The sequence below is a fragment of the Xenopus laevis genome, chromosome 4L (genome assembly GCF_017654675.1).
Source record: "Xenopus laevis strain J_2021 chromosome 4L, Xenopus_laevis_v10.1, whole genome shotgun sequence".
NCBI lineage: Eukaryota > Metazoa > Chordata > Amphibia > Anura > Pipidae > Xenopus > Xenopus laevis.
The window spans coordinates 89,017,195-89,044,545 of NC_054377.1; the positions used below are offsets into that span (position 1 = coordinate 89,017,195).

Below are 27,351 nucleotides of genomic sequence, written 5' to 3' on the forward strand. Positions count from 1 at the left end.
TGGAACACAGCAAATAAAAGTTCTGCATTCTGATTACTGCAATTCAATACATACTACCGACTAGTAATACGTTTGTCTTTATTAAAAATATAAAATATATAACAGTTATACACCAATAAAAACAGTATATGCAGCAGTCACCCAAGATCAGTTAAAATGTGCAAACAGAAAGGTTACCTGTTTTCTGCATTCCATACAAGTACTACAACACAGTCGCACACACAATTAAAAGACATGCAGTAAGTGCAAAGTGTAAACTCTTAATAAAAAGGATAGCTTGAGAAATCTCACATTATTAAAAATAACTGGAATTATAAATAAAGTAATCAGCATCATTTAAAGGTGTACATGAACTGTGCCTGCATGTTTCACGTTATCACAGTTTAAGAACTTAAAGCAGTAAGGGGGTAATTGTGTATTCCACAGGAGCATACTCCTCCTTTTACAGACACACAATAAAAATGGAGGGACATCAGCAGAGCTTAAAGAAAAACTAAATTTAGCCAGATCTAGTAGAAAAATGACACAGGTTTAACAGTGACAACAGCACAGCATCAACATAACCAGTTCTGCTTTGCAAAATGTTTAGCTTTTAGATCACATCTTCCATGGGAAGGAATGGATAGATTATTATAAAAAAAACTGAGTAAAAAGCATTCAGAACAGTTTGGGAAGCTGCCTAAGTCTGTTAACATCTAAAATATCACCGACTGTACTTGTTCCACCAAGACTCTTTTTTCCAGAGAAGCCATCATGTTTTTCATGAAAAAACTGCACATCCCCAGTGTTCTCTTTTTCTGGGTGCTGAGTAAATTGCGCTTTTCCTGCTGACAATTTTGTCCTGGCCTTTAAGTCTTTCAGGAAATGCAAAGGTCTATCCTCCTGCAGAGGTGCCACGTTTATAAACTTCCCTGAGATCTCATTTGTAATATTTCTTAGTTTATTTGTTTCTGGATGATGAGCCCACCCAATGGCAGAGTCAACGTCAGCATTTTTCCTTTTCTGCTCCTCACAAGTAACAAAGTTGCCATCTTTACAGGAATCATTAAAGAACAGTCTATTTTCACTTGTGGAATCACTGGACATCGGTGTCAAGGCAAAGCTACTGGCATTGGCTAAATCGGGTTCCTCCATGCTGCTGTCGCTACTTTCTATCAAGCCATATCGTTTCATGTATTTCTTGGTCGCAAAAGACATGTTGCTTGGAGAAATCAAACTAAGCCCAACCATGCTTTTCTCAGTAGTTCCAGGTAAGAGACTGTTGTAAGATATAGAATCACTTTGCTTGTTCTTATTTGCATGGCTCAGGGAAAGCTGGTTCAGCTGGGATTCATTTAGATACTTCAAGGCAATGGCATTTGCCTCCATGCTTAAGTCCACCCCATTAGGGACAAACCCACTCAAGCCAATATTAGAGAAAGACATGTAGTTTAGTCTAGGGATAACTGCCTCTGGATTGATACAGGCAAGTATGCTGCAGGAAGAAAACAAGACAGTTAATGCAATAAAAATGAAACCATACATTTAGTACAAACAGAAGACATGAAGTGGCAGCTACAAATTACATGAAAACACAGCCTTTTGATTACTAATCAAGCTCTTAACAGCCGTTTCTGGTTAGATATACCTACTATAAAGTCAGGTAGCCTACTTCAACCAATCATCTTCCAAAAGGTCAAGAGGCGTTATATGGTAGAAAGGAAAAGTTTGATCCCAACGGTTTATTGGTTCAAACTAACTGTGTTCCCATCACATGCAGGCATGCCATAGAAAGCTACAAGTTGGCATTTGCTCTATTAGCCATGTTACCATAGCAATTCTTCTTGGTTATTAGCTATAACAGATTGCCTATACTACAGAGGATATTGTGAACAGCCAAGGAGATAGTTCTAACATGGTTTGTATTTTCAACTGCCAAAGATATGGCAGATGTCAGTAAATTTAGATGACAAATCTCCTGGAATATAGCAGTGTCTCTGTAACCACATGTTTTACGAAGAAAAACTAGAAGACGTTAAAAAAAAAAAAAGTCACAAAAGAATAGATTTAGTCGCCTCTTCTTTGGGGGCGACTAATCTCCCCAAACTGCTGATGAGAAATCACCTGCGGCATGGCACTCGCTGCGCTTCTTTCCGAAGTTGCCCCGAAGTCTCCTCTCGAGGCAACTTTGGAAAACGAAGCTCCGCGAGTGCCATGCCGCAGGTGATTTTTCATTCTAGCAAGGCAAAGAGACAGGGGGAAGCAGTTTGGGGGAGATTAGTCGCCCCAAAGAAGAGGCGATTAGAGTGGCCCGGCGACTAAATCTCCCCAAATTTCCAGTGCGACCATACCCATATACTACATTAGGTAGAACCAGATTTATTTATTTATTTTTTAATATAGTTAAGGAGTGTTTGGTTTCAGAAATCAATACTCTTAAATTGACAGAAACATATATTGTTTACACATTTTCCATTTAATAATGACTACTTGGAATTAGGGATGCACCGAATCCATTATTTTGGATTCGACCGAACCCCCAAATCCTTTGTGAAAGTTTCGTCCGAATACCGAACCAAACCCTAATTTGCATATGTAAATTAGGGGTGGGAAGGGGAAAACGTTACTTCCTTGTTTTTTGACAAAAAGTCATGTGATTTTCCTCCCACCGCTAATTTGCATATTCAAATTAGGATTCGGTTCAACTAGGCAGAAGCGGATGAAAAGGGCTGAATTCTGGATTCAGTGCATCCCTACTTGGAAGGTCAAAAAAAAACAACACATGTACTATGTACAAGACTATAGCAAGACAAAAATAAAGCAAAATGGGTGGTAGCTAGGGTTGCATCTGGCCGGTATTTTACTGGCCTTGCCGGTAAAAATTATGGTTGATCCCAATGTTATTAATAGGGAAAAAAGTTAAATATATAGGAAGGCCGGTATTTTTTTCCGGAAAAGGTGGCAACCCTAGTGGCAGCTCACATACGCCTCCGCACAAAATTACCTTGCACTGTCTGCAGTGTCAGCCTTAGTTGCCTGCAGCGCAGATGTATTCATATCGATATTTACTCCCAGACTCTTCAGCTGTTTCAGAGTTGCCTTTAGCACATTTTTGTCATTATTTTCAGTAGGGTTACAAGGCAAAGACTCTGTCTTCTCTATTATATGGCCTGAATCAATTTTTGTACTGGTCATCTCATCCTCAGTTGATGAGGTCTTCAATAGATTGTTTACCTGAGTCTAGAATGAAAGAAAATAATAAAATGTCACTTTGTTCTAGTTATAATGACCTGCAGGACTAGTTGCTATTTGCTTACCAGTAAATCCTGATAAAACTTCTCTGGACGAACAGCAGATACTCCACTGTCAATCTCTGCTGTGTTTGGGCTCTCCGTGTGATCAGTTTGATTTGAAAGGCTTTTAGAATTGTTAATGTCCTGTTGTACATCAGGTAATGGGTAACTGGCATCATCCCTTTCATGGGAAACACTGAGAACACAACATGAAATATTAAATCATGGATTCTACAGGACTACTAAAAAAGGGGAAAACATTTTACAATACATTTCGAGCAAAACAAAGGTTACTCTACACAAGTGGACTACATATATTTTATATATACACACACACACACACACAAGTTATTTTTGATGCTTCTCCCTTTTTCGAAAGTAGCATACACATTCTTACACACCCTTTAACAGTTTGTGGCAGATAAGGATTCTAACTGAACAAGGAGATTAAGAAAAGGAGGGGGCTCCCCGCTCAAGAAATGTAAAGAACATAAATTACAAAGAAGAAAACAAAACAACAACACATTTCATTACTTAATTATACACATATAGTTATAAGCAACACATAGTTAGCAGTAACCATTATTTGTGTACAGGAGTTTTAATGAATGACAATGTATTTATAGGAATTATATAAAACAAAGACAGAGCCTGTTATAGTAGGACATTACTGAACTTTTCAGATACAATATAAATTATCTTTCTTGCTAGATTTGCATCAGGGATTAACAATTAAATCAAAGAAGTCCTCCCACCAAAAACGGATTTTTTTTTTTTTTTTTTAATATAATGAAAGATTGTTATTCTAAGCAGCATTCAAATATACATGAAATATTATCAGTGGCTATAACGTTTGTAGATGTAGTTGCAGTTAAAAAACAGGGTTTATCCTTTTGTTATTTGGTGCTGATAACTTCGCACAAAAGTCGGTTCTCCTGCAGATCTGTTAATTAGCTGGTTTCTGTGACATTGCTTCAGGAGTCAGAGAGAGGAGTGCACAGGATGTCAACAGTAATACAGATAAAAAAGGTTTGATGTTCATCAGAAAATAAAATTAATGTATACTAGAAAGTTGTTTATAATTACATTTTCTTTCTCTATACGTAAAAGTTCCCCCCTTTAATAGTTACTGCTGCTTCAGGGCTGGTACTGAACACATATTGAAAGAATGAGTCAGACTGTTTAAAGCAGTGAATCACCTTCTAAGGAACGGACACTTATTTGAAAACAAATCATTTAAAGACCAAATTGATATGGGGCCATCCACAGATTTTACTGTACTCATGATCCAACCAGATTACAGCTGCCAAACTAAACAGTCTCTTAAAGGAGAAGGAAAGCTACAGAGGCATTTTATTGCCAATAGATTAGCTGCAATAGTGCAAGCTAGAATGTTATATTTATTCTGTAGAATGTTTTACCATACCTGAGTAAAAGGCTCTAGAAACTCTCTGTTTGTTTAGGATAGGAGCTGCAGTATTAACATGGTATGACATCACTTCCTGCCTGAGTCTATCCCTGCTCTAGGCTCAGATTACAGTAGAGAAGGGAGGTGGGAGGGAAAGAGGCACAAACTGCGCATGCTCTTGCCCAGGGCAATGAGGTTTAAGCTGAAGGCAGGAAGTCTGATATAGAAGCTCATGTGTACACAATAGAAGGAAAGAAATGCAGTGTTTCTTTTGACGGGGACTCCGAGCAGCATTAATTTGAGGATTTACTGGTATATTGAGGTGGACCTTTCTGATAAGGCTTACTTAGTTTTAACCTTTCCTTCTCCTTTAAGGTGGCCATACACAGAGGTGGCAATATCGGGCTGATCCAATTATGGGCCCAAGGATCAGATCATAATGCAGCCAATACGGGCAGTAAGATCGTGGAACCACATCAACGAACAGATGCGGCCAGCAATCTGACGGGATTTTTAACCCTGCCCGATCGATATCTGGCTGACTATCGGCCAGATATCGATAGGGGGAAATAAATCGGAGGGCCCCACACACGTCAATAAGCTGCCGACTGTTGGCAGCTTTTGTCAGCCCATGTAAAGCCAGCTTTAGCTTGTGTGACTAAAAACTTCAAATAGCAAAAATTACAGCAATCACACACTATCCTACTCACAATGTGATCCAATTGGCCAAACCAGGGGTGCCCAGGACATAGATTGCGGTAATGTTCGTGGTAGACCGCAATCTGGGGCCTGGCATCAGCAGTGAGAGAGGGAGGGTGGGTGTTCTGGCTTGGCTGAAGAGCAGAGAAGACATGGAGGAAGGAGAAGGGGACACGAACAGCTCGAAGGAAAGGGAGAGAAGCACAGCACGGAGGGAAGGCAGGGAGGCACAGCACGGAGTGAAGGTAGGGAGACAAGAGCAGCACAAAGGAAAGGTGAGAGGGTGGGCTGCAGGCACGGAGAAGAAGGGAGGGAGGGCTGAGAGCAGGGAAAGCCAAGAGCAGCAAGCATGGAGGGGAAGGGAGTGTGTTCAAACTTTCATATTAATGTGTTATAATGAAGGGAGGTTAAACCCCTCCCCCACCCCGAAACTTTGATCTTGTTAGTGGTAAACAAAAAAAGAGGGGCCACGTCCCTGACTGCAGAGAATAGTGTGTGTGCAGATCCATGAATTTACTACTGTTGCAAACTCCTGATGGGTGCCAGGCGTTAAGAGTAGATCCCAGTGTAAAAGTCTGGGCACCCTTGGGCCAAACCTTAGGATCACTGTAATGTTGCCAAGCAAATGGAGGGCAAAGTCACAGGGAGCCCAGGGCCAACTGCTCCGATTGCAGCGGAATAGCCAAACACAGTCAGGCTCTCTTCTCTTAATTGTTCATTATAAAAACCAGATAATTAGATAGCCTGTCCCAAAATAAAATGTTTCTAATATAGTAAGGCAAAAATGTAATGTATAAAGGCTGGAGTGAATGGATGCCTAACATAATAGCCAGAACACTACTTCCTGCTTTTCAGCTCTCTTGGTTTCAATCAGTGACTTGAGGGGGGCACATGGGTCATATCTGTTGCTTTTGAATCTGAGCTGAATGCTGAGGATCAACTGAAAACTCACTGAACAGTTATGTCCCATGTGGCCTCACTTCAAGTCTCTACTAACTCAGCGTTAAGAGAGCTGAAAAGTAGGAAGTTCTGTTCTGTTATTTTAGACATCCAGTCACTCCAGCCTTTATACATTACATTTTTGGCTAACCATAGAAACATTCTTTATTTTGGACAGGCTATTTATCAAGTTTTTATTTTCACACAACTGTTCCTTTAAGCCAAATGAGGCAAACATAAACCTGCAGCACATTTGAGGTACAAACTAAGGGATAAAAAACGAATTTCCTACTAATCTCTTGCTCGGCTTCACTTGGATAAAGCCTTTTGATCTTTTTAGGTCTGTATGACAGTTTACGCTTAAGATGAGTCAAACTGTACATTTCTGTTTGCAGGCAAGACTAAAAAGCAAGTGGGAAAATACTTTAAAGCTTCAGATTACAGATGTCTTTCAATCTAGTGAGTTTACACATAAAGCACAGATTTTAATGTCACTTACTGTAAGGAAGCCGTGCAATTTCCACGGTCAGTCAGCTGAGTGCTTTCTGAAAAACTGTGTATGTCCACTGCCCTAATGGAGGAAGTGATAGTGGCGTGACTTGTATCTTCAGTGTTCACATTAACACTAAACTCATTACAGAAAGCAGAATCATCTTGTTTATCCATGGACTCTTCTTTCTCTGGACAAGGAGGGTTCCAAAATAAACTTGCACCTTTAGAAGAAAGCATTTTCTAATCAACTTTAGCGAACAGACCATAGAAAAAGGCATTTGGAGATTTAAAAAGTAAAACATATTAAGCCCCCAAATGTAATTACATAAATGAATTAACTTGCAATAGTTGAAGAGAAAGACTAATTTACTGAATACTGCCACCTGCTGGTCAATGTATTCTAGGGAAAAAAATGTCACTGAAAGAAGAAATTCAATTTCATCAGCATTCATTTAAAGCACATTACACTTGTATCTGTACAGTCAGAGCAAAATACCTGTACTGACAGCAATGCTAACACTTGTTTTTATTTCTTGCTCAGTGGAAACAGATTCAACTTGCTTCTGCTTGGAGTTATTAGGGATGGTTGTCTTAGAAGGTTCAGACTCGGCTGCTTGAGCTTCCAGCAAACGCTGAATCTGTCAAGGACATAAGATCCATAGGAAATGCTTTTATACATAGTACCAAAAAAAAAAAACAAAACAAAAACAAACTGCATGACACAAACTAGCATGAAAAAAAAAACTACTATTCAAAAGGAGGTATAGCTTTTTAATAGCACAGAGACAGGTTAAAAAAAAAAACCAAAAAAAAAACCCATGAAAAGTTAGGTTTAGGCTTAGAATTGAAGCAAACCTGAGCCTGGAGCAGTTTCAGCTGTTTGTCCTGTTCCGCAAAGAGCCGATAAGCTTCTGTAGAAAGGCCAAGCATTCCAGTAGCTGTAGGGATAACTGGAGGTGGAGTATGTCTACATGTGTGAGGACTGCAAGGGTTTAATGGCAAAGAGTCTCTCCTCCCTGGTGACAGTAATACTAGGTCAACAGGAGAACAAAACTCTGTTTTACCTGCAGTTTGTGGGCAGCAGACACTAGGACAAACCACATTTTGGTAAGCAGGCATAACACTTTCACAAGTTTCAGGTGGATTTTCCATAGTATGGTAAGTTAAATGTCCCATGGCAGGCCAACAGTTTTTTGAATGGCAAGATACAGGACTATGGCAACTGGTGCAAACATTAGTTTGATGAAAGGGTGCCAGATTAGGAGATGGTTTTGCCACTTCTGCCACATGCCTTGAATGGAGTGGAAAAGTGACATTATGGTTGGGAAAATTTGATGAAACCTGCCGGGAATAGGATCCAGACCTCATTAATGGAGTTGTCCCTTGTGGCTGTGCACTTCCATTTATGTTTTGTTCTTGTTCACATGATCCTTTAACCTGATGTACTGTAGAGTCTGGGGAGCATCCACTCCTTGGGGTTGAAAAGGCAGAAGAGGTAGATGTGGAGTTTCTCCTGATCTGGTTAGATGACTGTAGGTGAGGGGGCTGATAATCAGCTGGGGAAGATTTAACTTTGGAAGGTTTCATTGCTGTTGAATTTGTGTTCAGAGAAGGAGCAGGTCTTGGGAGTAAACCGCTAGCCTGATTATCACAGGGTTGTGGTTCTTTGTTGGGTTTGGGTGCACCAGCAAACATATTATTTACATTTTGTGGAGTTGAGGAAAATGGAGAGTTGTTTCTAGTCCTGTTTTCTGGGTTGTGTGAAGCAGATTTGGGGTCAAAGAAACTGCTGAAGACCAAAGAAAGTTCAGGAACAGATGGATGAATTCTGGATACCTGCATAGGAGATTGCATTATGAGACTGGATCTTAGACAGGCGACAAAAACAGCCCAAATAAACATGTCACTATAACGGTCAACTAACCATAAACCAGATATTTCAGTAGGCTTTGTATTACTGTAGAGACCTAGTTCTTTACCCTTTGATTAATATGCCTCAAAACACTGGGTATAAGTCCCGGCTTCATCATGTTATCATAGGAAATTACAATCGTATTTTGCTTGTGCTGGCAGCTACTGCAGTCCATTTGTACCCAAGATCAATGCTTTATCACAAGGTATATAAATACACACCCAGTCCAGTAATCTGTTTTCTGCTGTGTTGTTCCTCGACTGAAAGTGTGAGATAGGTTTCCCTCTGCATTATTGTCAGGGAGGCTAATTAATACACAAACAGACTTGTTTTGAAGCTACATCAATAGGGATCAATTATGTTTTGTGGTCTACCACAGTGTTAATTGCCTAGGCAACAAAATGCCCAGAGCAGCGCTGTGTGCACAGCCTAAACATAAGTCTCCTTTGCATTTTCCTGCCATAGACATGTTAAAATCAGACTGTCCTACTGCACTGATCTCCTTCTTTCCCCTTAGCCAGCAGGCCCGGACTGGCAGTCTATGGGTTCTGCAAATACCAGAGGGGCTGCTATATGGTTCCATAGAAAGTTACCAAATAGTGGGCTGGTAGGGGGCTATTTGGGCTGGTAGGGGGATGTTTGGGCCTCTGTGTACGTGGAATGGCAGGGCCTATTTTGACTCCCAGTCCAGGCCTGATAGCCAGCCCCCACCCACTCTCTGTAATCTTGTAATTTTTTATTCAACTGTTCATTCTCTCTCCATTACACACTCACCTTCTGTAACTCCCCCTCCCTCTCAGAAACCAGGCATGAAAAAAAAGCTACACTACTAAAAAACCCTTTCTATCCCCTGACTCAAACCCCCCCCCCCCCCCAATAGTTTTACAACTCTAGTCTCCGTTACACACAAGCTCCTCTCCTTCTGGAGCTGCCAGCTCCCCCCCTCCCTCTCAGAAACTAAAGGTGGACTGGACTCCTTGACTGTGACTTACTTTCCTGCTGCTGCACATTCATTTCTATGTGATCACTGAGACACTTGTTAGATAAGCAGGATCAAGCTGCAGCAGCACATTTTCAACACTTCTCACGTGTCTCAGTGATCACATAGAAATGAATGTGAGGCAGCAGGGAAGTAAGTCACAATCAAGGAGTCCACCTTTAGTTTCTGAGAGGGAGGGGGAGTGACAGAAGTTTAGTGTGTAATGGAGAGAGAACGGAGAGCTTTAAAAACTCACGGAGGCTGGCTGCTGCAGTGGGAATGGGGAGGAGGTCGAATCCCAGTCGGCAGCAGTATTCTCAAGTGCAGCAGGTGCGCGTGTGACCTGCTGCGACGTTCTGCTCCTCTTCCGGCTCCCTCTCTGGCACTGCAGCAGACTTCCTCTTCACCGATGGCCACTTCCACTGCACCGACTGGGGAGGGGGGTGGTGTGAAATGCTGCGGCCCAATTAAAAATGAGTCGCGGGCCGCAGTTGGCCCGCGGGCCGTAGTTTGGACACCCCTGATTTATGCATTAGGGGGAAAAAATGCATTGGAATTGTTCAGTATAAAAACTGGGTGCAAAATAAAAAAATGTTTCTAATAGTTAGTTTAAACTGAATTGTTCCTTTAAGAAAGTGCTGACCCTTTCTAATCATTGTACAAATGATTTATTTTGCCTTTTACTGGTACTGTTTTTTGTTTTTTTTTAATTACAGAGAAAAAGGCTAGTTTCTTAATTAAAGTTACCTGTTGGACTGAAGGATGGGGCCGAGGAGATGGTCTTGGGGAAAAATCTTCCTCTTCCACTCCAGAATCATGGTCGCTTGTTGACAGTTTATTAGGAAGTGGACTTTGTTTAAAACTAAATGAAAATAAATAAAAATGAACAAAAGAGCTAGGTATGCATTATTTTATGCTGAATGTTAATAAAGGTATACAAGAATTAAACAGGTAGTTCACCTTCACAAAATTTGTGTTTGGTTTTCAAATTGTGCTCCACAAATATTTGTTTAGTAAAAGTTAGTTTAAAAATAATCCATTTTATTTTCTGGTCTCAGTTACAGCTAAGAAAATATGTTTAGAAACTCTCTAAATTGTTACATTTTAATACCTTGGGGGGGGGGGGGGGGTTATCAAAGCTTGAATTTTGGAGCTATGCAAGCTTTTTAAAACCTCGAATGAACTCACAACTCGATTTGTTTCTAATTTAAGAAAAAAAAAAAAAAAAACCCTGAAAACTTAAATTGATCAAACCCACGAAAAACACAAACTTAACATAATGCAGGCTTTTAACATCTTCAAATGGTTCAAGGGACCTCTGCCATTGACTCCTACATGACCTTGACACTCAATCCACATCCCCTTCCGTCCATTGGCCCCCCTCACTGCTTTCTCCCTCCTTAGTAACTCAGTGGAAAAAGTATCCCTGTCATGTACTCCGGCGCCATCTTCTGGTTCCTCCTTTTAACCCCACAAATTTATTTTTGACCTTGAAAACTCATTTTTTTTGTGGAAAACTACTTAAGCCATAATCAATCTGCCCCTTAAAGGAATAGCTCATTGTAAAAACTGGGTAAATAAGATAGGCTGTGCAAAATAAAAAATGTCTCTAATATAATGGAGCCACATGGGACATAACTGTTCAGTGAGTTGAAATTGATCAGTACAAATTGGTGATTGCTCCCGCACACCTGTCTGTGCAGATATATCCAAATCCACTTGGTGCTCAGTGATAGAGGTAACCAGCAACCTCAAATCAGATACTGAGAAAAGGCACACAAGATGTGAATGCAAAATTTGCGAAATTTTATTACCGGAAGTGCAATGTTTCGGGCCAAGCCCCTTTGTCAAGCTTGCTTGACAAAGGGGCTTGTCCCGAAACATTGCACTTGCGTAATAAATTTTTGCAAGGTTTTCACATCTTGTGTGCCAGTGTGCCTTTTCTCAGTACCGTATATACCCGAGTATAAGCCGAGTTTTTCAGCATCCAAAATGTGCTGAAAAAGTCTACCTCGGCTTATACTCGGGTCAGCGGTACCCGACCCGAGTAGCTGAGATTGCAGTCACTTTTAATCATTCCTATACCAACAGTACACTTGGGGAGAGACTGCAATATCCCACAATGCCCTCTGTTGGTTATATGAAAGAATAACAGTGCGCCCTCTGTTGGTTATATGAAAGAATAACAGTGACTGCAATATCACACAGCGCCCTCTGTTGGTTATATGAAAGAATAACAGTGACTGCAATATCACACAGTGCCCTCTGTTGGTTATATGGAAGAATAACAGTGCACCCTCTGTTGGTTATATGAAAGATTAACAGTGACTGCAATATCAAACAGCACCCTCTGCACATGACAGTGGGACAATACACACAGTAATCCGTTTGGCAATTCTCTGTCACCATCAACTTTGCAAAGAAGTCCGGTTGATCGCTGGGGGGGTCGCTTTGGCAGAATGTGCGCTGCTGGGAGACAGGGCTGTAGTTGTGTCTAGGCTTATACTAGAGTCAATAAGTTTTCCCAGTTTTTGTAGGTAAAATTAGGTACCTCGGCTTATACTCGAGTATATTGAGCAGCTCAGATTCAAAAACAGTTATGACCTATGTGCCCCCCTCAACTGTTTGATCGGTTACTGCCTGGTAACCAATCCGTGGAAACCAAGAGAGCTGCAAAGCAGGAAGTAGTGTTCTGGCTATTTTTACACATCCAGTCACTCCAGCCTTTATACATTACATTTTTGGCTAACCAACATTTTTTATTTTGTACAGCCTATATACCCAGTTTTTATTTTTATACTGAACAATTTAATTCTTTTAATGTAAGAAATCAAATAGTACAATTTATTGCTTAAAAGACTTCAGACTTGAAGCAAGTCTTTATTTTTCAGACTGTTTCCTTGTTCTATTGGTAATACCATTTCATTACAGAGAAATATAAATAGAAGTCTGCGAGAGAGGTATTAAATCGAAGCAAAAGCAGACAGAACAAATCACCAGACAAATTAAAATACAAAACAAAAAAATTTAAAAAAAAATTTAAAAAAAAAAATTCTCCTGTGCAACAAAATTGCATTGCACTCATTCAACATACAGTATCATGCTGATAATTATATGAACTCATAACAGGTTATATGAAAGTATAGCATGAAAGGCACTGCAAAAAATCATATAACCATGTTTAAAAGTGAAATGACAGATGGAGTTTTGCCACTTGCATATTTTTTTTAGCAAATTGAAGGGAATGTACAATAATTAGCAGTTATAGACTAAATTACAGTTATCTTTCATTCAAAGATGAACACTTCCCAGAAGGTTCCTTTAACAAAATCCCTCTAGTGGTGAATTTAGAGAGTGGAGTGATGTAATTTTCACGGTTGAGAAACCCATTGATTGCTCATAAGAAACACCAACAGGTAGAACAGGCATTTTCTTAGAGATATTTTATCTGTTTAGTTTAGAACCATTTCAACTAATAATATTGCAATGTCATTATTTGGAGATGCGTTAATTAATTGCTGTTGTGGCTTGTTGTAACGACTAACTATTTTAACATTGACTAGACAATTTTTTTTTTCAGGCTAGAAGAATTGTACTATTAGTTATGATTTCAAATAACGGATAAACCTTACCCCCCCCCCCCCGACAAACACACACAAAACAGCTTTTCAATATAGCAACTCGTTTTAATCAACTGAAAGAGTTCTATATTATTTACTGTGGTAGTGCTATTCTAAAGGACAAGGTAAAGTAGCATTCCATAAAATCTTGTGCTGTCAAGTCTTGTTACATGGTAAATATTTATATCCAAATAAACACTAGAATATTAGAACCTTGTTTCTCAGTGTTCAGTCATAATTATTAAAAAGAAAGGAGTATTTTGTTGAAAACTTACACAGTGGTGGACTTGTTCTTGCAGGTTTCATTAAACAAGTCAGCCTCCAATTCCTGACATTCACTGGAAAGTTCAAACCGAAGGAGTGGATTTTTTGAAACTTCAGCATTCTGGAATGAAGTTTAAATTTGATATTTGAAAACACATTTGTAATGCCATACTCTATATAAGAATAATGTCCAATAAAGAAAATGCAACTTACTTTGAAAAGATGTAATGTATCTTGGCAGGTCAGCAACTGAAAGCCCAGTGGGTCATGCTTTACACAAGGACTACATTCATAAAACTCTGGCTCCTTGTGTGTAAGCGAATAGAGAATGATAAGGAAACTCCCAGACTCTGAGAGCACCCTGTTAATAAAGACAATATCCGTTATTTAGTGATACTCATTCATTTACCAAGTCCGCTGTACAAGTCTGCAATAGCATCTACAAGTCGGAGGGGATACATCTTAGATGGCAGATATATATCCCCATTATTTAGGTTTTGAGCCATCCCTTTAAGAGTCACCACAGGGTTAACCAGCTAAAGGTGTGGGCTGGGCATCCAAGGAGTGTTTTAAGGAAGTAAGCAGAAGGTGATTTAGACTTAACGACTGCTGGAAAAGCCCTTTTGAGTTGAAAAATAAATGATTGTTTATTCCTTCACTCTGAAGTAGCCTGTATTTATGGTATGATGCCCACAAATTTTGCATAACTTATAAAATGCTGAAAGAAAAGCCAAAATATACTAAAAATGGATGTTGAGGATTTTACACCAAGCCACAATGGGCAATAGATAATCCCCAAATCACTGCTGTAACCATTGGTAAAGTGGTTGTAGAGCTGCAGAGTCAGAAGACTAACTATAAAAAAAATAAATAATGAAAACCAATTAAAAAAAAAAAAAAAAAAGTTTCTTAGAATAGGCCATTCTATAACATAATAAAAGTTACCTTAAAAGGTGAACCACCCCTTTAAGTAGGCAATAACAGTGTGTCAGCAAAATAAAAGACAAAGGTTTAGCTATGAAATATCTGTGCTGTGAATAACAGTTAAACATACGGTGACATATAATTAAACAAACTGGCTTTAAACAACTCACCTTTCATGTATTGAAGAACTGAATATATATCTCAAGCAGGCAGCCCATACCTGGGGGCTGTGAATATGAGTTATACCACTTAGCCATCTGTAAAAAATAAAAAAATATTACAAAATAAATCCCGCTCTGAGTGATTAATTTGAATTCACCTCAGAGAAAAAGTAGATATATTTTCTGATTTAAGTTGGCCACACACACACACAGAGATCCGCTCGTTTGTCGATTTCACCAAACGAGTGGATCTTTCCCCCTGAGGGCCCAACAATCGCATCATAATTAAAGCAATACAGGCTGTCGGATCGCAGGACTGCATCAACGGACAGATGTGGTCTACGACCGGACAGGATTTTTACCCATGCCAGATATCGATTTGGGAAACCTGTCTGAGGGCCCCACACACGGCCAATAAGCTGCACACTGTTAATGGCTAGCTTTAAGGAAAGTACGGCAACATAATAGTGAAGTTAAAAAAAAATACTATGTTTGAACATCTTCAGCAAATGTGTATGTAAACAATAGGACTCAACTGTTATATTGCTATACCCATAGTAATTGAAGTATAAGCAACATTAAAGGAAAACTATACCCCCAAAATGAATACTTAAGCAACAGATTATAGTTTATATCAAATTGAATGACATATTAAAGAATCTTACCAAACTGGAATATATATTTACATAAATATTGCCCTTTTACATCTCTTGCCTTGAACCACCATTTCGTGACTCTATCTGTGCTGCCTCAGAGATCACCTGACTAGAAATACTACAACACTAACTGTAACAGGAAGAAGTGAGGAAGCAAAAGGCAGAACTCTGTCTGTTAATTGGCTCATGTGACCTTACATGTGGTTTGTATGTGTGCACAGTGAATCGTACGATCTCAGGGGGCGGCCCTTATTTTTTAAAATGGCAATTTTCTATTTATGATTACCCAATGGCACATACTACTAAAAAAGTATATTAGTATGATAATGGTTCATTTACATGAAGCAGGGTTTTAGACATGAGTTGTTTTACTCAGTATCTTTTAATAAAGACCTACATTGTTTGGGGCGTATAGTTTTCCTTTAATATTTAACAGAATATACTAAAATAAATTCACTGTTTGGCTATAACACCTTTGAGATCCTCCCCCACTAGGTCAGTCAATAGCATTGCACAGAATACTTCAGACAAAATAAACAAAGTTAAAAAAGAGGCAATAGAATCCTAACATTAAGAATAGTGTACTTTACCCGGGGTCAGATATCCCCAGGATAAAGAGAGACAATCTAATTGTATTTCTTTTGTCGCCCAATTTCATACAAACAGTGAGGCTATTCCTAAAGTTCTATGAAAACATTGGTATATTTAGCGGAATGCATACCCATCAATACAAGAATTTAGAACGCCACCCTTGATCTCATCCTGTAGAGGCAAGATATATATATTTTTACAAACAGCAAGCTGTAACGTTCTCTAACCCAGGTTTTGCTGACCCTGCGTCCGTGAGAACCCGGTCCCTTCAAGTCACTTTTGCCCTTCAGTGCCCCCCACTGAACCAGCTACCCTCTGACCTGTGTTCTATTTGGCACAATACCAGCCACTTAAAATACAATATTTTAGTGTGGCGCAGACAGCTGATATTCCAGTGGCAGACTCCATTTAGAAGACCTCAGTTTGAAATTAAGATTTTAGCTCATTTTGGAATTTCTGTGCATTGGCAGATAGCAATGTGCTTGTCTTGTAATAAAGAGGTTTTAGTTGTGTTAATGTTCACAGGAGTGAGTGCACTACTGGTCAGAGAAAAAGGAACACAGTTCGGACTTACATTCCCACAAGCGGCAACATATAAACCTTTGGATCAGATTCCAGTACAAGCAACAGCTTCCGTGTCTGGTCCATTGTCAGATACCTAGAGGCATACATAAATACATTTAGTACATTTACTGAACAAACTTATTTGATTTTAAAATGACGAAAGTAAATAAAGTTGAAAGGTGCACATTTAATTAGAATGAAAGGACTTACAAAACGGGCGATTTCCACTATTGATAATGATGGGTGTGCTATTTGTTATACATGCTTTAATTATGTCCTTTCAGATAAAATGTTAACAGAAAGCAGGCTTACAGATTAACTGCAATTCCAGCCTTGTATAATGGCCTACATTTTGATTAGAATTGTGCAACATTTTGGTTTTTAGCTCTAATTCTATGAGAGAGAACTTTTCTTGCTGGTTTTTCACATGCCATAAGTTACCAAATCTAAGTTCAAATTTAAGTGTAACATTAGTTACTACTGGATACATTGTGAGTGGGTTAGACAAAGCAGGTGTTATTTACAAGTCCATTGTTTAATTTTTGGGAAAGAAACATTTCATGGAAGAGAGTCCCTCTAAATAATGACCAGTGTGTCCAATGTACGAGACATTTGATTGTACAGCTGTAAGTATGACTATGAAGATTTTCATTCATCCAGGTCATGGTATATCTAGTATTGGTCAATCTAAAAACAACTGGACTTGCTGAGTAATCAATGAAGACGTTTTTGGAAGAGTTACAATGTGCCATTGTGATTGGATTAGTGGAAGAGTTTATATGCCAAAAAATTCCCACACCAGTCAGTTGAACTGAAGAACCTGCTCGGATGAGTAGTGAAACGTCTTCATTGATAACTCAGCAAGTCCAGTTGTTTTTAGATTGACCTATACTAGATACAGCTGTAAGTAGTAACCAAAACTCCTTATTTTGTTCAACTTCGTCAAGGCCTTGAACATAAAATGCCCCAATATTATTTTACATATTCTTTATACTGTATTAAAACGGCAAGCTCTGAGCATCTGCATAAAAGTACTAGGAGAAAGTAAGAAGTTTGTAGACTTCTATACTATATTATAAGTTTGATAGCAGTAGACATTATTTTCAATTACTCTACCACTTACCATACTTTAAATGTATAAAGCAATAACCGAGAAAATGGAAATAAAAATTCATTTCAAAAGAACATTGCAAAATGTATTAAAAAAATATGCATTCTAAAAGTCGAAACAAAACTAGCATTATTTTGGTACTACATTAAAGCACACTTAAAACAGAAGGAGCTTACCCGCTTTTGTGTGTTCCTTGAAGATGTGCAATATTATTATGACTGCCCAGATTCCTGGCTAAGGCTGTGGGTATAATTGGCACAGGCTTTATGGGAGTACTTTCAAATGTATTTGCAACAGTAACAGCCGCCCAGTGAAGATCAAAGTGAAGATTGTCCATGTTCTCGGTGTAAGTGATATGAGCTCTCATGGCGAGCAATTTAGCGAGATCCAAGGCTTCTTTGCCGTGAAGATGGCTCTGTAGACTCTTAAAACAAAAATACAAGTATGTATTTTCTGTCTACAAAACAATATAATTTAAGTCCAACAACTCATATTCAGTTCTGTCGACCTACTTGACATTTTCAAACAACAACAGCATCTAAGCCTTGAATGAAAAAGATGATAACAGAAAAAAGTGAAGTTGTATCCCCAATAAAATAAAAATAAAGTAATTCATATATATATAATATATGAAGTATGAAAAAAAAAAAAATCTGAAAAACAGTAACACTTATGAGACAATCTAATACAGCTTGCGTGGGCGAAAAGGGTGCCAGTATGCATGCATGCATGTACAGGACTGGTAGAAAGGATAGGCTGGGTTTCACCAGTACGCCCCACCCCCACGCAGAAAAACGTAATGCAGAGCAAAACGCCTGTGAGTATAAGCCCTACAGCGGAGTTGGCAGCTTCTCTGTATGTGCATGGGGACCTTCCCAATAGGGATCAGGCGGGTTTGAAAATACTATTGCAATAGTAGAGCATCGCAGAGTTGCTGCAATCCCTTCCTGATGGGTCTGCATAGGATTCTGTTTTAATATACTTGGCCTGTGGGCCAAAACAATTGGATCAGCCTGGTTTGGTCCTACACATAGGGGTCCAAATTGGACAAAGATTGACTTGTTTAGTAACATCGCCAAACGGACAGATATTAATGGCTGTGTGTATGAAGGGGCAGTATTATAAATAGAGGTATAGGGTATTCAGTTCCATTAACTGCAGATAAACTGATGTGAGTGGAGTTGACAAACACTTTAAAGTGCCGTCAACAAAATGTGTAGTTGGTACAGTAGTGAAAAGCAAAGCCCTACCGGAGATTATATAACGAGGCCTTCTTTTAAGTCATGAAATAAAATGCCTGGATAACTAGTAAATTTTATCTTAGAGAACGCTAGGAACCAAGGTAGGTCAAATGTAAAGAATTACAGATAAGACCAAATATAAGTTGCATGGAAATGAAAAAGCAACATCAAAACAAAACTGAAGCAACAAATCAAAACAAACCATAAAAGAGGATGTCAAATCTTCAGGGGTATGTACAATAACATTGTTCGAGCCTTTTCCTATACTGATAGTGCAAGGGATTATAAAGTCTCCAGGAAGCTGTGCAGTTGGGACTTTACTGCTGCCACTGCCTGTTTTCTCTCGGCCCGGGTCAAAGCGATCAACCGTTAATGTTACACCTTCCTCATCTGAAATAGAGAATAACCACATTTATGGACAGATTTATCCAAGGTCAAATTTCGAATTTTCTTTTCACTTTAATAATTTTAATATATTCATAACTCGAATGGCAGGTTATTTAAGAAAAAATTTGAACGTCTAATATTCGATCGAATAGTCCCAACCTGAAAATTTGAATAGAGTTTTCCCTCCAAAAAAACTCGAATGTCAGGAAGGCAATTGACATATTCAAATGGTTCAACTGACCTTTGCACTCAGGTTTCAAGTGGCGAATATTCGAATTAGAACCATTTCCATAAATCTCACATACAAATTTACATTTGAATTGGGGGATTAATATTCGAATTTGTAAATTTTGAAGGCAAAAAAAAAAAGAAGAAAAAAAACAAACGAAAATTCTAATACTAATTTACTTTTCAACTTTTAATAAATCTGCCCCTTAAACTGTATGCTGTATTTCAGTAGATCACAAAGTTTTACATTTTATAAATCCAGACAAAGTGCAAAACTGAAATATAAACAAAGTATTTCAGTTCATATTATCACAACAAAAAGTTATGTTGCAAGACTCGTTCTTACGTAAAAAAAAAAGATACTACATAATACATGTAGATGTTATCAACAAGGCTGAATTACTGCAAATGTAGAGGGATATGTAAAATTAGTATAAAAACACCCACATCAAAATAGGATAAAAGATTGGCAGGAAAACGCACATACTAACCTTCATCTACTGAAAAAGTTCCCAGCAAGAAACAGGAAAAAGGCTTTCTCCCGGTCTTGGCATGACGAGAAGAAAGACGCAAAGCCTTTTCCGAAACAAGCAATCTGGGATTTCTAGGGGCAAAGAACAACAAATGTATTTATAATATAATGAGCTTTTTTTTTTCTTTTCAAATTAGGAAATATCATTAAAGGGTTGGTTGGTTAACCTCATACAGATGTTTTGATATAATGATTTGCATGTAAATCTCACCAATTTTTTTTTTAAATATATAGCTATAAAACATGTAGCATTGCGTAGGGGCCGATTCACTAACTTCGAGTGAAGGATTCGAAGGTAAAAAACCTTGAATTTCGAAGTTTTTTTTGGGGCTACTTCGACTACGAATCGAAGGATTCGAAGTAAAAATCGTTTGACTATTCGACCATTCGATAGTCGAAGTACTGTCTCTTTAAAAAAAACTTCGACCCCCTAGTTCGCCATCTAAAAGCTACCGAAGTCAATGTTAGCCTATGGGGAAGGTCCCCATAGGCTTGGCTAACTTTTTTTTATCGAAGAATATTCCTTCGATCGTTGGATTAAAATCCATCGAATCTAAGGAATTATCCTTCGATCGTTCGAACTATCTGCGCTAAATCCTTCGACTTCGATATTCGAAGGATTTTAATTCCTAGTCAAATATCGAGGGTTAATTAACCCTCGATATTCGACCCTTAGTGAATCGGCCCGTAATGTGCATGCCTCCTATAGACACCATTAAGTTGTATTTAACCATATGGTATACATGGATCTGAATTTACACAAGCTCTATGATGATTACAGGTATGGGATCAGTTATCCGGAAAGCTGCGAATTAGATTGCCTGTCTCCCATAAACTCCATTTTATACAATAATCCAAGTTTATTAAAATTATTTCCTTTTTCTCTGTACTAATAAAACAGTAGATTTTACTTGATCCAAACCAAGATTTAATGAAACCTTATGGGAAGCAAAACCAGCCTATTGGGTTTATTTAATGTTTACAGATTTTCTAGTAGACTTAAGGTATGAAGATCCAAATCACGGAAAGATCAGTTATGCAGAAAACCCCAGATCCACTTCTATTTGATTTTCAAATAACATAAATAAATAAATAAATAAATAAAAAGACTTCTGGAGCTGCTGGCTCATCATTTTACATTACGTTAGTTTCACAAAGATACTTTGCTCAAAATAAATTTGCTTGCTAGATCCAAACAAGGAATCTTTCTTTATAAAAATGCAGACACGAGAGTGTTCAGTTGTCACGACAATTGAGACTGGTTCCATTACCACTTTCAGTTAAGTTTTATTAGAGAAATAAATGTAAAACTGGCCATGGTTCAGAGCTTAAAGTCACATTCACATTGGAGTGAATGAACAAGCTTTTTCCATCCATCCATAATGATTGGAATTAATTAAAATACATAGATTCAGAACAAATCTGTGATTGGACTGGATTTGGCCAGTTCAATCAACTGGATTACCCAATTGGATAAATTCCCACAAGGTTTAAATGTTTGGAGAACAAGCACGATTCTGAGATCGAGTTATAAAGTTAAGTAGAATTCTAAACAGAGTGGGCAATCTCAGGTGCAACCCCCCCCCCCCCCCATAAAACATTTTTAGGATTGCTCCACCATTTGCACCTCCCTTGTGAACTTTTTTTTATACATTTGTGCATAAAAACAAAGTTCTGGGATGCATTGGTTGTACCTTAAAGGAACATTAACAACAAAAAATAAAACAAACATTTTAAAGTAATTAAAATATAATGTATTGTTACGATGCATTGGTAAAAGTTATAAGACAACTATAGTCATGTAAATAGGCTATCGTGCAGCTATGGGGGCAGCCATTTAAATTAAAAAGTAGAAAAGGCACAGGCTACTTAGCAGATAAGCTCAGTAATAGAATACACTAGGATTCTACATAGTGCATCTGGTATCTGCTACGTAACCTATGCTTTGAATTGCTGCTCCCATGGCTACACAGCAGCTTGTTTATATAAACTAGAAGTGTTTCTAATGCAAACACACCAGTTGCACCAGTGCATTTAACGGTTCATTATATTTTAATTACTTTAAAACACTTACATTTTTGGTGTTACTGTTCCTTTAATACACTGTTTATTTCACCAAATCTTGTTTATGCTTTTCTCACACACTATATACATACACAGATTGATGTACAACTACAGAATTCTGCAGCTAAAAGCAAGTGCAATGAGGCCTTTTTACTAAACTTGGATTGTATAGGAAACATGATACTATAAGTACCTGTAATAGCTGAAATGCAAGCCAAAAGGATCCCCCATGGGAGCTGGGTCCCACAATGCACATTTGGATGGAGGGAAATTTACAGATAACATACGGTTTGACATACTCCTAGAAATAGGGGGGAAACAAATATTAAGTAAATTATTCAACCAGTTATATCTGAAGCATCTTTTAACATGTAATGCCAATTTACTTCTCGATAATAAGATAAGATATAATTTCTATTATCATACACAGATTTAAAGGGCACACTTAGCATTAAAGGTTGCCTCAAGCCATCTATTATGAAAAGACGTTCACTTACAAGCTGCACTGCAAAAGCAACATACAAGCTGGATTTGGAATATTAATGATACAATAGGCACTTCATAAGGGGCTGGATGTGGACATGACACAGCTTTTATTAATCTTGGACAAAACCTTAAAATGAACCGGTTACCTAATCCTGGTCTCAGTACAGTGCAGGGATCAACAGGCAATTAAGAACTACTGCACATACGGGAGCTTCTTTTGCATAGCACTGATGTGACAGACTTAAATGTATGCAAATGAGAAAGGAAGTGATTAGGCATTTGTCACCTGTAAGGCTGTGGTGCACGTTAATCATTTATAAAATACAATTCAAACATCGCTACATGATAAAGTGTTTTTCTATTTTTGCAAAATCCTATCAGTTTGGTAGAACTTTGGCTAGGTTCAAAGGGGGATGTCCAACTTTTGTTACCTGTAACTCTTCTATAGGCCAACATCTTTATTATTTGTAGATTGTAAGATCTTTTGGGAAGGGTCCTCTTCACCTCTTGTATAGGTTCACATATAAGGAACTTCTACAGCCTTTAGACTATGTGCATCCACCAATTGTTGCAATAAATGTTCTCTTATTTTAAATCGGAGTGCCGCCAAATCCATTCTGAATTGCTATATGTACAGCAGGAGCACTGGTGGCTGAGCACTCGAGATTAGTGTGGAACAGAGCGGCTACTATTTTTTGACTGTGTATGTACTACAATGCATAAGATACTAATTGTCTATGACTGGAATAAAGGAACACCATCTCTATACTCAAACACAATATAGTGCTTTAAGATATTCTGCACAAGCTACTCAAACTAGGTCAGAGGGTGCAGCACCACATTTTGAGAGACTCTAGTAGAAACTATTCGCCAACTAAAACCTGACGCATTGCTGGTTTATTTTAAATTCAAATCGAATTTGACTCAAATGTTCGGGTCGATTCTATTCATCTAAGTTAAAAAAAAAATGTAATTTATAAATTTCGATTGGTCGAATTTCGAGTTCATGGGACTTTAAAAAAAAAAAAAAAAAAACTCACATGAATTTGAAATTCGACCCTTGATAAATGTGCCTCTAACAGTTGACACAGCTATAAAATGTGCCTAAGGAAGCAGCACTATTCAACAATTCTCATTAAAATCTTTCCCCCATTGCCTAGCACAGGGGTCCCTAACTGTCGGGCCGTGGACATACCTGAACTGGGCCGCCGAGCCCAGATTTGATGTGGCATGTGCCTTTGATGCGGGCACGCAAATGTGACGCTGGTGAGCCCAAAATTTGATGCCACACGCAAAATTTATGCTGCGTGTTCAGTTGACAGCCCCCCCAATCCTTACAAATAATTTGGGCTTTACACCTGTCCCTGGGCCAAAAAAGGTTGTGGCCCACTGGCCTAGCATGTACCAAATATGCAACAGTAGACAGGAAATAGATAGTTGCTAATATTTTGGATGAAGCCGAGTAAGGTATATACAATATGTAACAGTTACTGAACAGCCTTCCATATTCATTAAGAGCCTATGGTATGCACATTAAATCTTACCTTAGATTTCTTTGGTTTTCCATAGAAACCCCCCTTACTTCCTTATAGAACTGTGTGTTCTTCAAATTTATGGACGTGCTCATCGCCTTAAAACAAGATTTAGAAACGATTTAAAGATAACATCACTCTTTCGTCTCAACCCCCCCCCCCACTATATTCTTCTCGTGGATGCTCTTTTTTTTTTTTAAATTTCCCCTGATCTTCTGATTTTTCCGCTGATTTTCTGAGACACTGTGCTGCAAACAGATCAAGCAAAGTACACAACAGCTAGTTAGAACGCCTTTAATATTTAAGAACTCCCGGAATTCATCATAGGCGGAACAAATCTTTCACACGACTTATGAGAAACCGTATGCATGTCGGCTCAGCCAAGAACAAACTGAATAGTGCATTATACTTGTTTTAAAACAGTCACTAGGCAACATACTGCCTGATTTTTACATTATAAATCTAAAAACACAAACCAATAAAACAGTTTAAGCATTTATACATTATTTTTTGCTCCTCTTTTCGGATACAAACTGAGTATTTGATCAAGAAGCCCAAATAAAGTTTCATAAGCAGCTTTGTAGCAATGGGGGCAGTTATTTTAATGAAATTAAGCTTCATGACACTTGTTTCCATAACAGATAAGAAAATTTCAGCATAAAAATAAACTTTTGACAGAGGGGGTCTCTTCCTGTGTAAAATACTGGCAAAGAAAATGTGATCACTTCATATGCATAGTGACAGGAATAAGATCCATCCTTCAATGCGCATGCCAGGGATTTTGGCCAGAAAAGCTCAGTGACAAGTGGACCTTGTTCACTCCTGTCTGTTTGCATATGTGCCATAGTCTAAGAATTTACTCAGGGAGATAACCAAGGTTCAAATATTTTTATAGATTTCCATAGAACGAAAACTTCTCATGAAAGAGGACATTTCACTTAACAGTTTATTTGAAGCTAATGGATGATCCAAACTTTGTAAAAAACAAGCGTCCTTTAAGCAGTTCCACATAACACTCCTTGTGCAAAACACAATTTATATATAAATAATTTAAAGGCAACATATTGGTCATCGTACAGTGCATGGGAACTTCCTGTGATGGACAACCTGAAGGAGTACGATGGTGCAGTGCTGTACTGAGAAAAGAACCCTGGCTGATGCATTTTGGCATATTTTAGCAAAGACACGCCAAATGCAAAAGGAAGAGGAGGCTACTGCCCATGTAGGGACTGAAATCACCCAATTAATGCAGCAGGTTTATATATGCCCACTGTGGAACTAGCCTAAATCTATTTGTAAATGTATTTGAAAGCAGTATTTGTTCATCACTTTCTGTTCTCTGGCTCATGAAACAAACATTTTTTAGGGATCTGCCTACTGCATTTGCCCTGTGTGCTAGTGAATTTGGTGAGGGAACCAACCCATCACTGATATTCTTTAGGAAGATAAAGGCGTGCAAGGGTCTGGCCACACTAGCCGATTCGGGGAGATTAGTTGCCACAGCGACAAATCTCCTCTTCTTCGGGGCAACAATCTCCATGAACTGCCTTCCCCTGTTTCCTCGTGAGGCAACTTCAGAAATTAAAGTGCTAAATGTGAATTCACCCAGGCGATTTTAGCCGGCGGAGGGAAGGCAGTTTGGGGAGATTGTCGCCCCGAATAAGAGATTTGTCGCTGGGCCGAATAATCTCTCCAAATCTGCTCATTTGGCCTGACCCTTAGGAGTCAGAACAAGGAACGCATAGGTATGAACAGACTGAAACTTCTTTCAAAGAGCAATCACAAATGACTTTATAGCCACTGACTTCTACCACCTCCTGTGGACAGCCATAATTCAGAGCTCCTTCCCAGGGTAGGGATAGGGTTGCCACCTGGTGGTAAAAATGATGGTTGACCCCAATTATTAATAGGGAAAAAAGAAATATTTAGGAAGGCCGGTATTTATTTCAAAGAAAAGGTGGCAACCCTAGGTAGGGAGCAGAGTGTATGCAGGGGGGCCCAGGAGTGTAAGAAGCACAGAAAGGCCCAAATGAATGAGCAAGCCCATTGGCAGATTTTATTTCAGTGTATATAAAACCCTTTAACTCTACTCTCTGAGAAGAAAGCATTTCTTTTACAAGTGTATTGCAAAGACGTGTACATTTATTATTGCCGGGTATATTGGCTCTTTAAATGCCAGTAGTTACAAAAACATTTTATTCAATGCACTCACTCCAACATTCCCAATAAACAAGTAAAAGGTACGCAGCCCCATATTAGGAAATACACGGAATATAGGGATTTGTGGATACAAAAGCCGGCTGTTGTGTCATAAAGGGTCGACGTACCTGTTACTTGCAGTTCAGCATGGGTCCTACCACTTGCGCGCTCAGTATCTGCTGTTTAAAAGAAAGCCTCACCAACCGGCCCGCACAGAAGCAGGTAAGAGCGGCTGGAGTGGCGGTAGATCCCAAAGGAGGGACCGTCGGTAAATACAATGACAGTTACTCGATACACTACATAAAATTCCAAACAAGCAACAGCGGGAGGAGTCAATATGGCGCCAGGACAGCTGCAGAGCCCGCTCCAAAGGAAATGCCCCAAGCCAATCAGAGACATTCTAGAGCTAGTCAGTAGCCAATCACAGCCTCCATCCTTTGAGCGCTAACCTTTTCACAAACCCCCGTTTTCAAAATTTTAACGGAAACAAAGCCTAGCAGAGAATTGCGCATGTGCAAGTTCAATGGAAAGCGATAGTTTACTAGAAACGTCTGGTTACTTGGCAACCAAGCGGACGCTACATTTTTTTTTATTGATTTTCTCTTGTTCACGTTGGTCCGTGTTCTACTGAAGGTCTTACAATGTCATACAATGTTCCTGTAATATTCAAACACACAAACTAGGAAAGATTTTGGAGCATGGAAGAAAATCAGAGTAGCCGAGGAAGAAGATACAAGCGCCTTGCAGTTACTGCAGGGGCTGACACCATTATGCTGCATATATATACTTTTATTTGTATTAGCTTTCATTTATATAGCTGCATACCTTTACACAGAACTTCACAGAGGTTGTTTATAAGACAAACTGATGGTGTGGAAGTGTTTTGATCACCATAAAATAAAGTTGAGATCACCCCCTTTGCTGCACATTTTCAGGTATTGGATCTAAATGTGTTACATGAGCATTGCCGGCATGTGGCTATGCCAGTAGTAGTACCTCTGCTTTTGTGATATAATAACACATGTTCTTCTCCCATCACAGCAAATCTTACAATATAAGGTATTCAAAAAATGATTCATAATGCAGAACC

The 27,351-nt window shown here is 38.7% G+C and overlaps 1 protein-coding gene across 1 annotated transcript; it reads right to left on the bottom strand.

Moving 5' to 3' along the window:
- Positions 1-61: 61 nt before the first annotated feature.
- On the bottom strand, positions 62-26,559 carry stil.L (STIL, centriolar assembly protein L homeolog). Its single transcript, NM_001091352.1, is given in 17 exon segments — positions 62-1,474; positions 2,984-3,219; positions 3,297-3,468; positions 6,818-7,031; positions 7,307-7,448; positions 7,666-8,646; positions 10,449-10,563; positions 13,597-13,706; positions 13,799-13,946; positions 14,680-14,766; positions 16,492-16,575; positions 17,769-18,016; positions 19,036-19,223; positions 19,940-20,052; positions 22,238-22,345; positions 24,075-24,160; positions 26,390-26,559. Coding segments are annotated over 16 exon segments (3,846 nt in total). The 5' UTR covers positions 24,158-24,160; positions 26,390-26,559; the 3' UTR covers positions 62-657.
- Positions 26,560-27,351: the final 792 nt, after the last annotated feature.